Source organism: Schistocerca americana, chromosome 1, assembly GCF_021461395.2.
Source record: "Schistocerca americana isolate TAMUIC-IGC-003095 chromosome 1, iqSchAmer2.1, whole genome shotgun sequence".
Lineage (NCBI taxonomy): Eukaryota > Metazoa > Arthropoda > Insecta > Orthoptera > Acrididae > Schistocerca > Schistocerca americana.
The window spans coordinates 916,409,936-916,425,352 of record NC_060119.1 but is presented as its reverse complement, the minus strand read 5'-3'; the positions used below and the strand labels follow the sequence as shown (position 1 = coordinate 916,425,352).

Here is a 15,417-nt window from a genome sequence, read left to right as displayed (position 1 = left end):
ACCCTACCAACAAATCTAAATCTTTCATTTGCTACCCCAGTACTGATTTTCAATGTTCATCCTGTTTCATATCACTTATTAGCTTTACTCCTAAATACTTATAAAATTTAACATGCTCAATATATTGATTATTGTAAATGAATTGTTATAGAGCTCTTCCTCTTTGCTGTAGCTGTGGCATTACATTTATTCACATTAAAAGAGAGCTGCCATTCATTACACCAAGTGTAAATGCTGTAGTATTTCTGAATTTCCTTACTATCGTCCAACTTCCCTGTAGATAACAGCATAATCAGTCAACAGTTTTATTACACTGCTGATGCTAACTGATAAATCATGTATATATTTTAAGCGCATTGGAGATCCTATTACACTTCATTGCAGTGCACACAACATTACTTTCATATCTGTTGACATTTGTTATTCAGCACAGTATGCTAAGTTCTGTTATTCAAACATTCATGGAGCCAATTGCATATCTGTGAAGCTACTCCACTGATCAGTCCTGGGTTTTAAGATGACATAGTGTAGCGTTGAACACCTTTTGCGAATCTAGGAAGATAGGATCTACCTGTTTTCATGTCTGTGTCATCCGCAGGGTAGGAAGTATTATTTGCATGTCCCATGGATAAAAATTGCGACTTCTAGTTTGGGTGTGGAGCAAGTTTCCTTCTCAAGAGAAAATATGGTAACATTCTGACCGCCTACATGATTTCCTACACACACACACACACACACACACACACACACACACACACAAATCATACCACTATACATTCAGAAATGCTTGCGTGGAGTAGGAAGAGCTGTCAAGCTACGATTTCAGTTTGTATTTCAAGTTTATTTTATTATCTATTGAATTCTTATGTCATGTGGTAAATACTTTAGAGTAAAGGAGGCAAGTTATTGAAAAGCAGAAGCATTGAGGCATTGGCTGGCACATAAAATAGAAAGGATACGTGCTAGATTTCAGAGTAGATCCTTTGTTGAGCTAGAGTGCAAATACATAGATAACACACAACCTCAGCACCTTCTTTCCCATTCGCTTTACCCCAATCCAATGCGACACTTTCCTGAGATTGACCTCCACCTCTCTGATAGCTCCATCCACACCTCTGTTCACATAAACCCACTACCTACCAACAGTACCTGCATTTTGACAGCTGACATCCCTTCAATACTAAAAAATACCTGACATACCACCTGGCCACTCATAGATGATACATCTGCAGTGATGACAATTCACATACTCACTATGCTGGAGTTCTCACGAAGGTCTTTGCAGATAGACACTACCCCTAAACATAGTCCTTAAATAGGTTTCCTGTACCACATCCTCCCACCACCCTCCAAGAATCATCTACAAAGAAGCACCTTCCTCAACACCTGATATCATCCTGGGCTGAAACAATTAAATCACATCCTCTGTCGTGGCTCTGATTATCCGCCAAACTGACCCCCTCCTCCTCTTGAACCACTGTCTCCTTGTACTCCTTAATTATTTATGTTCTGCCAATACTTTACAACTATAATTTCACTCCCTTCAGTGGTGCGCCAATGCTGAGTACTGGACAGTGTAGATCATTTCTCCTTCTAGTATTATATATGAGTACAGTAGCCCAGCCTACCAAGTTTGGAAGTCCTCTGGAAGGCATAGATCTCGAAGACGGCCATTAGATGGCACTGCTGCGATCTGTGAGCACTGCTGTCGCTGCTGCGGCACTGACTACAGAGACGCACCTGCTATGCCATCCAATCAGTGCCTGCGGCAGCCCCTTTAAAGCCAGTGGCACAGCTTGCTACACATTGTGATTTTGGTTCTGGTTTTGCTAAATCTTAGGTTTCAGTTGTGGTTCACTTGCTGGACTTGTTATTCTTCTATGCCATCTCCATTGTTTGTCATTCTGTAGTTGTTGTTGTACACCCGTTTATTCTTATCAGGAGACTTGCTGTGGCACCACCAGCCAGTCAGCCTGTTCTAATGGTTCTCAAATCGTTCCCTATTTTGTCAAATTCCTGCCACTATAATCGGTGACGAGGTAAAAGATCAGCAGCATCCTAAGCACGTGAAGCTCATGGAACTTGTGGAACAGCAACAGTACCAGCTGCTCATGCAGCAGCAATTGCAACAGCTATTTCAACAACAGACTGAATTGTCCCATCATAAAATTCAGTATTTTATCAGATTGCTTACAGCATCTGGGTTCCACAGGTTCAGGGTTCCCAAGCCATCCAGGCTGTGATCACTTCCCAGGTGGAGAGCAACCCATCCACATTTCCACCATTTAACAATGCCAGAGAGGATTGGGAGACTATTTTCAGCAACTGAAGCAGCACTTCGCTGATTTTTAGGTTTCAGATGATGCTCTCCTTTCATGGGCTTCCCCAAAGACATTTTTCTTACTACAGAAGTTATCTCCACCCTCAAATATTGTCACACTCAATTAAATGAGATGTTTTCGTTGCTGTCAAATTATTATTCACAACAATTCCATGTGGTCACATTGCGCCTAAGTTCCATCAGTACCACAAGCAACATGGTCAGTTGTACCACTCATGGGTGACAGCTTTGCAAGGATTGAGTCGATGTTGCAATTTCACTTGTACAAACCCAGCTTGCAGCACTTCCTGTGCAGATTCTGTGATGTGAGATGTAGTGGTCCTATTAGCTCCAGATCTGGAACTACACCCTGCAGCCCTCAAACTAGACAATTGGACGATGTTTTGAAAATCGCACTCACTTTCGAGATCATGCAGGCAGAAATTGACTGCCTCGTGGGTCAACCCCAAATAGCAGTAGTCCAGCCACTGCCTCCGGGACTCAATTCTCGTAAGCCTTTTTCCTGGCAGTGGCACCATGATTCATTGCTTTTGATCATGTCAGTGGCCTCTGAACAGCCTGTACCCCCCTGTCGGTGTAAGCAGCTGGGTCTCCCATCATCTCCTGAGTGCTCCACGGCACACCCACATGCAGAATATCTGGATCACTGCGCATGGTGCACCTGTTGTGGGGGAGATGGGCATCTCCGTACTGTCTGGTTTCATCTGTCAGGATGGTCGAATGTCACTCCTGAAGGGATGGTGCATGAATTAGAGGCAGCTGTTTCTTAGGGCAATCCTTCCAACCTCACAATTGGAAACCAGAATGTCCATTTCCAGGTGGTTATGGGAGCTACTGTTTCTTTGTTTAACCACCAAATGTATGCTCGTCTTAGTTCCCCAACTTGGCTTTGCTCTCCCATACATTGGTCACATTTGGTGACAGCTTGATTCCCCTCTGTGGTCAATTGACAAACAACACTGCATACGAAAAGGTCAAATGATTGATAACTCTCTTGTCAATAGTCACTCAGCTGACAACATTTCCAATATGGACACTTCCTCTCTGTTTGGGTTCTCCATTACCGACAAGGTTCATGTTGTTTCAGACCCGGTTCCCTTCCAGGAGCTCAATGACCTCTGTACTGCCTTTGCACCTCTATTCGAACCTGGCCTGGTGTGCACCACAGCTTTCCTTGCTTGTATCTCCTTACATTCAGACAATGCCCGTAGTTGAACATGCTAAAACCAATTCATGCCCCTGGTGCTGGTCAAGAAACCCAATGACTCCCACGGGCTGTGTGGAGAGTTTAAATCGACAATCAGTGCTCAGGTGCAAGTGGAATCCTACCCCATATCACGTACAGATGACATCCTCACAAAGCTTGGTGTGAGTGAATTGTTTTCTAAGACAGACCTTGCTGATGCATACTGGTACTTGCAGATTCCACTGAAATTGCAATGCATTATGATCATCAACACCCCCCTTGACTTATACAAATACAAGCACTTGCCATTTGGGATCTTATCCTCTGTAGCAGTTTTCCAGAGATACGTGGAACAGTTAACAGTGTTCATCCCTGCTCATGCTAACTGTCTCAATGGTGTAATTGTCACGGGCATTACCTGTCAGGACCAGCTGCACACCCTTTGTCCCCTCTTTGCTATGTTGTGTGATGCAAGGCTCAAGTGCTGCTTACACAACCACTATTTTTTATTTTATTGTATTTTATTATTATTATTATTATTATTTTTTAAGGAACTAGTGAATGCTTCAGCCACTTGCTCAACAAAGATGGGATGCAACCTACTGGCCACAGTGTTTCTGTCATTGCACCTCTATGCTCCCCACAAAACTTACAGCAGCTGCAGGCTTTTTGTGCAGAGCAGAATTATTAGTTTAAGTTCCTTCCACAAGCAGCCGACATTATGCATCTGCTCAACCAGTTACCAAGGAAGGGCATTCAGTTCTGGTGGACAGCTGACGGAGAGCATGCTTCCACTCGGCTGAGGCATCTGCTGTGCTCAGCGCCCTGCATTATGCTCTTTTCTACATCACATCCATTAGTTTTGGCCGCTGATGCTTCTCCCTGTGGCATGCCTCCACAGTGTGACCTTGGTGTTTCACGAACACTAGCTTGTATCTTTGTTCAGTGCACCCTAATTACAGCACTCCAATAAACAAGATTGGAGTCTTAGCTTCAGTGTTGGCTGATAATAAAAGAACAGCCAAACAGGTTGTATAGTCACTCTGAAAAATGGCTTTTATTCCCAGCTTTAATGCATTATTCATTCTCAGATAAGGTGGTTTTGGGAAAAGTGCCTGATGCTGGGGGTGGATCCTTATTGTGTATGCCCCACTTGACAGCCAGGTCATTCCATTTTAATTTGAGTCTATTACCTTACAGGCCTCTTTCTGATATTTGCTGTATTCTTAGTTCTAAGCCCCCTTTTATTTCCACTGACAGCCTCTTTGTCCATTTAGAAGGGAGGTGGTGATGTATCACTATTTTCTGCACGCCTTATCTTGGCTGGGGGCAGCCTCTCACCAGAGATGAATTCCAAGGGTTCCCCATCAGCTTGTGGTCTACACACTGCCCCATTTTGCACCGCTTTTTACATTTCCTGCAATTGCTTTTAACTCGCATTATTGCTAATTAATGTTCTGGGCATCTATGTCCTATTTTCCATACAGCTTGGTAACATGCTGAGACGGAGTTTACTTCTGATTAACAACACTGTTCTCCAATAACTTCTTTCCTGAATGAGTGACTGATGACCTCATAGTTTGATTCCTTAATCCTCTTAAGGTCAGCACAGTGGTCACCATTATTGATGAACAAACGATTTTATTCTCAGTGTTTGTAATTTTCTATAAGACTGAACTATAGTCATTGAGAAGAGAAATAAGATGGCATAGTCACATATTTTCGTAATAATTTATTCCAGGAAAAAAGGCATTCATTCACATGCCTGAGAGAATGTTGTGCAAGTGTGTATCCCATTTAATTTTGGCATAAATCGATACCAAAAGCCTCCTTCAAATAAGGAAAACATAGAATCCAGTTGTTTATATGTAGCCTCCAAATAATCTAACCAAAGCATCACTTGCACAAGTTTGCCTGTGCTTAGTGATCATATTTCCTGCCATTACTGTATCATCACCAAGATAAGAGTTGCCATGGAATTTCTGAAACTACCTGGTTACTGATTCATTTTTTACTCTGTATTGCAGAGAACATGCTCAAGTATCTGAGGTGCTGACGAGTCTACATGTCTGGCAAGAGGCAGCTATTCCTGGTGGGTTGCCTGGTTGGATCCTGAATACAACTTTCAAAAAGTATCTCAAAGTTGCACTTCTAGGAGGGTAAGATATATGAATAATATTATTCTGCAATTAGTATTCTTACAGTGCACACTAAGTGTATTGTCATAATGTGAGTCTGAGAACATAAAGTGTTAAAGGAAAATCTCTTTTGCTGTAACACAGCCCAAGTTTCAAACAAATATTGTCGTTAACTTGTAGAAAATCTAGGATGTTGTTAACTTATAGATGTAGTTGAAGACTAGAGAGGATGCCTATTAATATTCTTTTCGAACTAAATATTTGCCTATTTTGAGGCAGCTGGAGGAAAGCACACATCAAAACAAGAAAATATTGAAGAAACATTACTCTACCACTCCGCATCCCCACCCTTTTTTATACGACACACTTAATACACATTGTTGAAATAAACCAGATAATAGTATAAGACTTCCTTTCTTTGATCCACTGATTTTCCTAATCCAGTAAATAATGGAAAACATTTCATCGAATCTCCGAGACTAAGCGTATAGCGGACAAGAGTTATGTAAGGCTGATTTCTTTTGAAGTCATTGTTGGCAAGTACAAAAGCCTCTACATTTTCATACTATATAATTCTTCTTGCAGTTGATCTTCATGCTGATGCTTCAGTTCTATTACTGGAGCCTTTCGTAGTTTTTGAAGACAATGTTTCAGCTCAATGTCGGCAAGGATAATTTAGTCTCTTTATTTGCATGTTACGGGGATCATACACCGATTAAAAGAATTGGGGGAACATGTATATCCACATCCAGTATGTTAAATCTGTTTTCATACTGGCAGTACTTCTGGCCATATTACATGACTTGAGATCTTTGCTTTCAGTGTAGGCAACAATTAAAATTATTTGCCATGTATTAGATGTGTTGTGCATCACAGTACAGTGTCAGGTGACTCCTCGGACGGATGTGGGTACTGATGTTCCAGTGTTTTCTAGTGAGGTACACAGATGGTATTTGTCATTTGTGCATTTTTGTCATTTGTGAACATTGTATTCAACCAAGTACATACAATGCAGCATCTTAATGCAGCATAAGTTGTAAGGAAGGTCTGTTTGATCCAGAAAGGGTGGACTTTTGGTCATGTTGCTGCAATGCAAATGCCTCTCCATGTGTGATCCATAAGTTAGCGAGTTGGACAAGAATAAATTTCTTTATTTCTGTCTACGATCACAAACTTGTTAGGTCCTCCGACTACCAGTAGCAGTCAGCAATGACCATTTTCAGATCAGCAAAATGTGGGAAAAACACAAATACAACTAATGGATTGTCTACAGCATAAAAAAATACAATAGGCCATAATGACTATATGAATAGAGAATGGAGAACATATGTATGCCTTCAGTAGCAACATCTGGCAAGCTTGTGACACAAATATTTTGTGGCTACTGTGTGGCAGTTTGTTTTGAACAGTAACACAGTTAACAAGATGACTGTAATACATACCATATTTTATGTAAGTTTGACAATACTGACACTGATTTTGTGTTTATCATTTGATGATGCCACTATGGCTTCATTATATTAGGAAATGTTTTTAGAACAGGTATGCCTCATCATATTTAAAGTGCATAATTTTCACATGTTAGTCAGTAATAATTTTCATTATCGCCAATTTATTGTTTTGAGCTGTAGACAATCCACTAGTTGTATTTGGGTTTGTATTTTATTTTTCTCCTCATGTTTTACTGCAGGTCTGAAGATGGTCACTGCTTACCAAAAGCAGTTGTCTGAGTACCTAACAATTTTGTGATCACAGATGGAAATAAAGAATTTGTTCTACACTTCCTGGATCACTGTTCCATTCATGACCATGTCACAGATTGCGAAGTTGGACAAGGTCGCCGATACATTACAATGCCACTTGAAGACCAATATCTGGCCATATCTGCATTGCAGCGTAATACGGATACCACCAGAGTACTGCAAGACGATCTCAGAAGGGCAACTGGAGCCACTGTGTTCAATTAGGCTGTAATGAAATGGTTGTGAAAAAAGACGTAAGTTGCAAAGGAAATGCGCCGTATACAAAACAAAACACAGTGCTCATACAAGCGTCTGCCAACAGCAAAATGTGTCAAAGGCATTTGGAAGACTATGCAATGCTTCATAACAACAAAATGCCTCTGATGAGCATGACGTGACAACTGTTTAAATGAGATTCCTTTGAGCAGTTGCGGGCGGGCTCTTGTGCATGCGTAGTTGAGTCGCGCGTGAGTAGTACTTTCTCCCGCTTCTGGTTACAAAAGTGTGGCTGGGCGCCACTACCTAATATTGCCCAGTTCAGAAATATACAGGTAGTAAATCCGGGCCTGGTGCGCAGAGCAGTCTGAGTTGTGGTGGGGAGATAGGTCGTCTAAACGTGACCTGTGTTTACGTTCAGTATTTTTTTGTTTCCCCTTCGTTTATTGCTCTCGCGTTAAATGATAAAACGGATTTTTGTGACCGGGAGATATCAAATGAATTAAAATACGTTCGCATAATTACGGAAGGCTAAAATATGTTATTAGTTTCAGATTTTATTTCCATCTTCCTGACAGTCAAGCATTAATCGCCTTGCAGAACAATGAAGTTATCTTTGTCGGTTTGCTAAAGAGATTTGGCTTTTATTAATCTTTTCTGCTGAGGCAGTAAGTTTATTTGAAACCAACTGTTTAATTTCACACTGTTGGCTGGTTTCAACTGTTCGCTGATTTCAAGTGCACGTTTGACATTGGGCCATGATAAAGAACCAAACATGAGATAATACAATACTGGTACTCCAAAAAACTTTACATCCGAATCTGGACATACGAATGTGCACTTTAAGCTGAATTATGCATTTTACGAAATTCCGATGCTCTTGAAGTATCCTCTGATTCTTGTTTCTGTTATGACATAATGTAAGATCTTTTAATGTTTTACACGTACGAACATACGGCCTTGCTGCGTCATCGCGCGGTGACGCCTGTTATCTGGCGCTCTCTTGCAACTGCTGAAACGAACCTATTTCTAATGGGTAGCGGCAAAATATTGCGAATGGTGATTTGAAAAGCGTTACATACATTAAAAGCAAATTTCCTTTTACGCAAGATGAACTATGTGCGAGAATGTACGATGAATTTCTTAAATAATAAAGCGTTTGACTCTCATTTAAAAATCAACTCTTTGAAGGCGGCTATTTAGAAGAATTTCAAACCCAGAAGATCAGACATTTACGTCGTTATTAAAAATTTTACTGGTACATTTGTGTGATGTATCTTAAAGTGTATCACGTGCAGAAAAGATCAACATTATATGTGGAAGCTTAGCTTCTCTTCCAGCTTATTAATCTTCAAGACCAATGTTATATGTGAATGCTATGTATGTTAATTTAAACCATTAACTTTTCTTATTTGTGTTTTCGCGCTACTGAAGAGTGATCTTGCTATTGGCTGATTACATCACGTGTTCTATGCTGTCATCAGCTGGTGAAATCATGTGACATGAGCTATGAGTGGCTTACAAATGTGCAACGCAATCTCGATTTCAATGCTTCAGAAAGTAACATATGGTATTTGGTGGAATTCGAATTTATACCTTTTTAATACAAAAATACGCAGCGTACATATTGCTGCACATCAAAGGTGTTTCAAAAAGTATTTTTTTAAATTTTGTGTTCCAGTTATCTTGTCTCCTCTGAACCTCCATTTCCGTCTCTCCCCAAATGGCGATCTTATCAGCATTTTCTTCTTCCTTGATTTCTTTCATGATTGTATCCATAAGTGTAACAAAGAGTAAAGGGGAGAGCGAACTGCCCTGCTAAAGACTTCTCTTTGCCTTAAACCATTTTGATCTTCCACCTCCTACTTTCTACACTGCTCTCACAACCATTGTACAGCATGTGGACCTTTTTAATTAATGAATTGAGAACATTATGTTTTCTCAAGCATTCCCATATTTTATCCCCTGGTACACTATCATACGCTTTTTCCAAATCCATGAATACTACTATCAAGTCCTTTCCTTTTTCCCGAAACTTCTCCATTAACTGACGGAGAGAGAAAATGTGATCTATTGTTCCCCTGTTACTTCTGAACCCATGCTGTTGTTCCTCTAATTGGTGTTCTAGAATTTTCCGCAATCTTTTTTCTATAACCTTTTCCATTATCTTAAAGCAGTGTGATAAGTGTTATTCCTCAGTAGTTGGTGCATTTCTTTCTACTACCTTTCTTGTACAGTGGTATTATAATTCCTTTTTTCCATTCATCCAACACTTTGTTTTCTTTCCATATCATCCCCAGCACCCGGTGTAACCACTGTATTCCATGGATTCCTGCGGCTTTAATCATATCCGCTGTCAGCTCATCCAATCCAGCCGTCTTCCCTCTTTTCGTCTGTTTAAGGGAATTTTCAGTTTCTAACCAAGAGATTGGATCCTGCTCCTCCTCTAATTCAATGACTTCAGTGTCACTTTCTTGTGCACCTTCCCCATTCAGTAAGATTTTAAAATAACTCTTCATCTCTTCTCTGATACCTTCAACGTCCCTGATAATCTTCTGTTTCAATCACTTTTATGTCTTCTCTATCAGATCTTTTACTTTTCAATAACCCATATAGCAGTTTTTGGTTCCCTTTCCTATCCTGCTCTAGTTTCTGAGTGAATATTTCCCATCTCTTCTCCTTTTCTTCTTTCACAATTCTCTTTGCTTGGAGTTTCTTTTGTTGGTATTCCTTCTCCAGTGTTGTCACTTTGTGTTCATATTTTGGTACGAGCCCCTGGTTCTGATTTTTTTTTTTCCGAACTCCATGTTTTTCTTTGCCATATTATGGTTTTTTAAGTGCATCTTTTACTCTGTTGTTCCACCAACTTATTTCTTTGTCTTTCACTTTACTCTTAGTTTTGCCACATATCTGCACAGCACTGTTAACTATTGATGTTTTAAATAGGTTCCATTCTTCCTCTACACTACCCTTCAGTTTTTGGCAATTTTTGTGCAACTATATTTTGCAAACTTTTCTTATTTTCTTCTTCTTTCAACTTCCACCCCTTAATTTTAGCACTCTTTGTACAGCATTCAAACTTTTCATCTTATAATTTAGATCAGCTACTAGTAATCTGTGGTCACTATCCAAGTGCTCACTTGGTATGACTTTAGTGTCCCTTACTTTTCCTCCAATTAGTTTGTCCGCTAATATATAGTCTATAACTGTCTTAGATTTGCCATCCCAGCCATATCTAGTAACCTTATGGCTACCTTGTTTCTTAAAGAATGTATTCTTCATGAAAAAATGATTCCTTATGCACAGATTTGTAATTTCTTCACCCTCAACATCTCGTCTTCCATATCCAAAAGAACCCATTACCTCCTCATATCCATTTCTATCTGTGCCGATCCGAGCATTCAGATCCCCAGTTATCATAATGTTATCTTCTCTTACTTAGTCTTCCAGTTCTTCAAGGAATTTCATTTTTTCTTCCTTACTGTACCCTTGCTGAGATGCGTACACTTGGAGTATAGTAAAACTGTTCTTTCCCAAGTTCACTCTTGCTCTAATTATCCTTTCACTTATAAAGCTCACTTCTGTAATTGGATCAATGTCTTTGTGAAACACTAACCCCACTCCATTTTTTGCCTCTTTATTGTGACCCTGCCAGTATAATTTGTACCCACCTCTCAGCAATTTAGAGTTTTTTCCCTGCCACTTGGTCTCACTCAATCCAAGGATATGAATCTTTCTCCTCTCCATCATGTCTACAGTCTCTTCAGTCTTTCCTGTCAAGGTTATAACAGTTAATGTTCCCACTCTCAACTTGTTTTTGTCGGGTTCTAGTTTTCTGTTCTTGTTTAGTGTATCTTCTCGTGTTCTTGGGTTTTTCTTCAGGCTGTGAAGAGCTGTCATTCATTCCAGGGGAACAAGAAGGCCTGTCTACATTAGGTATTTTTAATCCAAGGCTCGTTCTTTGATTGAAAGCATTAACAACTTTTTCTCATCTGCTGGTGTGCAAAGCCTAACACATTTGAGGATTTTCTTTCAGGGTTTACTCCCTCAGCCTTTGAAGATCCCTCATCCCCACAAGGCTGTGGTTCCACTCCTCATTTGCCCTTGGGAGGGAAAGGGTGCCTCCTCCACCAGCTGTGCCGTCCCAAAAATGTTGTTCTCTGCCGTAGCTGCTGTTAAGGACTTCGCCATTTCCCTGGCAGTGGTTGATAATGATAAGGAAAAAGGAGAGGTTTGGCAGCGGTTGATAATGTTAAGGAAAAAGGAGAGGTTTAAGATAGGATAGGATAGGAGACAGGCTAATGATAGGTCGTTGTGGGACACACTTTGTCTGGATCCTCCCCTTTGGCGTGTCCGACATAGGTGAACCTGCTGGTAGCTACGCTACCGCTGGCGTAGCCCTCCGGATCCAGAGCACGCAAAACTCCTCACCCGTACGGATAGTGCTACGTTAAGGCGGTGAGGAGGGGAATCACAGTGTAAACCCATAGTCAACTGAATTAGATAACTTCTACATCGAAGAGAGAGCTTTCAGTTGCCACAGTGAATGAAATAGTTCAATGCATCACGTGATAGACATTGGTAGACATTGTATAAGTTACAGTGAATAAAGTGTTCCGGGCAATTATGCCGTGGATTTCACCTTACAACCCAACATTGTGTCCGCATGTGCAGAGGACGTTTTCAAGAGTGATCGTAGCTTTTTCGAATGTCCAATTCACACCCTGGCTTGCTACTGACTGCTGGAAAATTCTACTGCGGAGTGGCATGATGGCACATGCTTGGAATGTGTGAGCACAATGGCTGTCTTCTGCTGTTGCTATCACCCCGTTCTGGAATACTGGTATGCATCTTCTTCAGCACCAGAATCCAGATGTCATTCAATTTCACACCCTCCTCCTCCTTTTTGAAATTCCTGGAGTGTTTCACAATCTCTATGACCTCTGTGTATAACATTTCGTGGTATCCACTTGTGACTGCCAGTACTTGAGTCCTATCAAAATTAATGTGGTGGTCTCCTGGTTGCAAAGCAAGTTCCGCAACAGCTGATCTGTCAGTATCCCCTCTTCTGCAATTGCCCTTGTACTCTTCTAGTCGTTTTTTGATAATTCTTTTGGTGGTGCCCACGTACCCCTCCCCACAACCACATGAAAACCTGTAAATTCCTGCTTTTTTCAGTGATTGGTGACCATCCTTGGCCAATTTTAGATGCGATCCTTAATGAAAGGATGGAAAACTTTCAATTTCACAAGCGTTGGAGCATCCCTATGATTTCTGTGCCCTGCTCTTAACGCCTTTTCAACTCAGTGAATTAATAACAATTCTTGAACAAAATGTTAGTGAGATGTTTTAATTGTGTGTTGAGTAGCTCTGGTATGCAGATTTCCTTGCTCTGTCTGCCAAAGTTTTTTATGATGCCTCACTTTTATTATGGGTGGTGGTTTGAATCCCAGTGTAGGTAATGGTCTGGATGCGTGGGTATTTGGTAAATAGTGTGACCCAAGGTACCATCTTCTTTCTTGAAAACTAGCACATCAAGAAAATTCAATCTTGCCAAATTCTTGAGAGAATTATTATGACCATATGTGGGCCAGTCAGATTTGTATATCAAGAATTCAGCACATTTTATCAGTAAATTAAATACAGCCAGATGACATATTCCTTCTATTGAAATGAATACCCCTAGCTGCATACAGGTGTTGATATAAGTCAATGGAGACAGTTGAAAATGTGTGTCCCAACCAGGACTCAAAACCCAGGATCTCCTGCTTACATGGCAGACGCTCTATCCATCTGAGCCACCGAAGACACAGAGGATGGTCCAACTGCAGGGACTTATCTCTGACATGCCTTCCATTAGACCCACATTCGCAACTTATCATCCCGCACTATATTCATAGTGCCCCTGCCCATCATACTCATTACGCGCGGCATTACTGCCAATTCCCATAAGAGTTTGGGCACGGTTTGTGCATCTGCACACAAGGGCGATCTTCTTCTGTGTGGGTGCACAAACAGTGCCGGAACTCTTACGGGAATCGGCAGTAAAGCCGCGAGTAATCAGTATGATGGGCAGGGGTACTATGAATATAGTGTGGGACAATAAGTTGTGATGGCGGGGCTCATGGGCAGCGTACCAGAGATAAGTCCCTGCAGTCGCACTATCTTCTGTGTCCTCGGTGGCTCAGATGAGTAGAGCGTCTGCCATATAAACAGGAGATCCCAGGTTCGAGTCTGGGTCGAGGCACACATTTTCAACTGTCCTCGTTGGCTTATATCAACGCCTGTATGTAGCTAGGGGTATTCATTTCAATATAATTTCATTGTAAGGAGCTGCATGGTATCTGTTCTTTCAGACGTGTCCAACAGAACAGATACCATCTTCATATACATGTTACTTACTTTTTATGTCGTATCACTGTTCACTATGGTTCCACTTAATGATGTATTGCAATAGCTGAATCAGATTTTTCCTCCTGATGTTGCAGAACTGTTTAAATATTGCCGCACAACCACAAATTTCAAGTGGAACTATGAATTGTATGAATAAATGAATGGTGTCGCTGTGGGGAGCCCCTCAAGGCAAGTTACAGTGAACTTCTTTGTGGAAGATTTCAAGGATCAGTCATTGGAAACTATGAACAAGAAACTGAATATTTGGTTTCGATACATGGATGATAAGTTTGTTTTTGTGGCAGGGAGGAACTGGGTCATTTACACAAACATGTCGGAGGGATCAAGCAGAAGATTCAGTTCCCATGGACTACGAGACTGGCAGAAGACTGAATTTTCTCGATATGTTAGTTTTCGGGAAAGAACATGGTGGCTTGGGCCACACAATTTACTGAAAGCCCATGTACACAGACCATTGCCTACACCGGGATTCAAACCACCACACACAACAAAAATGAGGCATCGTAAAAAACGTTGGCAGATAGAGCTAGGAAAATCTGTGTACCAGAGCTGCTTGATACAGGATTAAAACATATCACCAAATGAATTGCTCAAATATTGTTACTCATTTACTGAGATTAAAAGAGCATTAATACCACTGCCTGGAAACTGTGGAGATCCTCAGGCATCAAAGAAATTGAAAGTTCTCCTGTCTTTCATTAAGGACATTTCTGCCTGCATAGGAAAAATTTTGAAAAAGTGGAACATGGCGGTAATCTACAAACCCACCGAAAAGATAAAATATCACTTAAAATTGGCCATGGATGCTCACCAACCACTGGAAAAAGTAGGAATTCATAGGATTTGGTGTAGTTGCAGGGACTGTACATGAGAACTAAGGGGGGAGGGGGGGGGGGGGAATATGAAACATGCTTTGCAGCCAGGAAACCACTACGTTCATTTTGATAGGACTCAAGTACTGGCAGCCACAAGCAGGTACTACGAAAGGTTATACAGAGAGGCCATAGAGATTGTAAAACACCCCAGGAATTTCAACAGGAACGAGGAGGGTGTTAAGCTGATGACATCTGGATTGCAATGCTGAAGATGATGTGTACCAGTCATCTGCAGTGGGGTGATAGAAACAGCAGACAACAGAAGTCAATACCAGCCAATTGTGCTCGCGCATTCAAAACATGTAACATCACGCCACTGCAGAAGGACATAGAAGCAGAATTTTGTAGCAGTCAGTAGCAAGCCTGATTGTGAATTGGGCATGATCCCTCTTGAAAATGTCATCCACACATGTGGACAAAATGTTGGGTTTTAAGGTGAAATCCATTCAACCACAGCGTAATAGCTCAGAACATTTTATTAATTGTAACATTTCCGGCCATGAAA

At 41.0% G+C, this 15,417-nt stretch overlaps 1 protein-coding gene across 1 annotated transcript in view; it reads left to right on the top strand.

Annotated features, from left to right (window-relative positions):
* LOC124615327 (general transcription factor IIH subunit 4) overlaps positions 1-15,417 on the top strand; it is a 115,495-nt gene that overhangs the window by 31,322 nt on the left and 68,756 nt on the right. Inside the window, exon 3 of the mRNA XM_047143129.1 lies at positions 5,555-5,686. Within this exon, the coding sequence (XP_046999085.1) occupies positions 5,555-5,686 (132 nt within the window). The remainder of the gene's footprint in view (positions 1-5,554; positions 5,687-15,417) is intronic.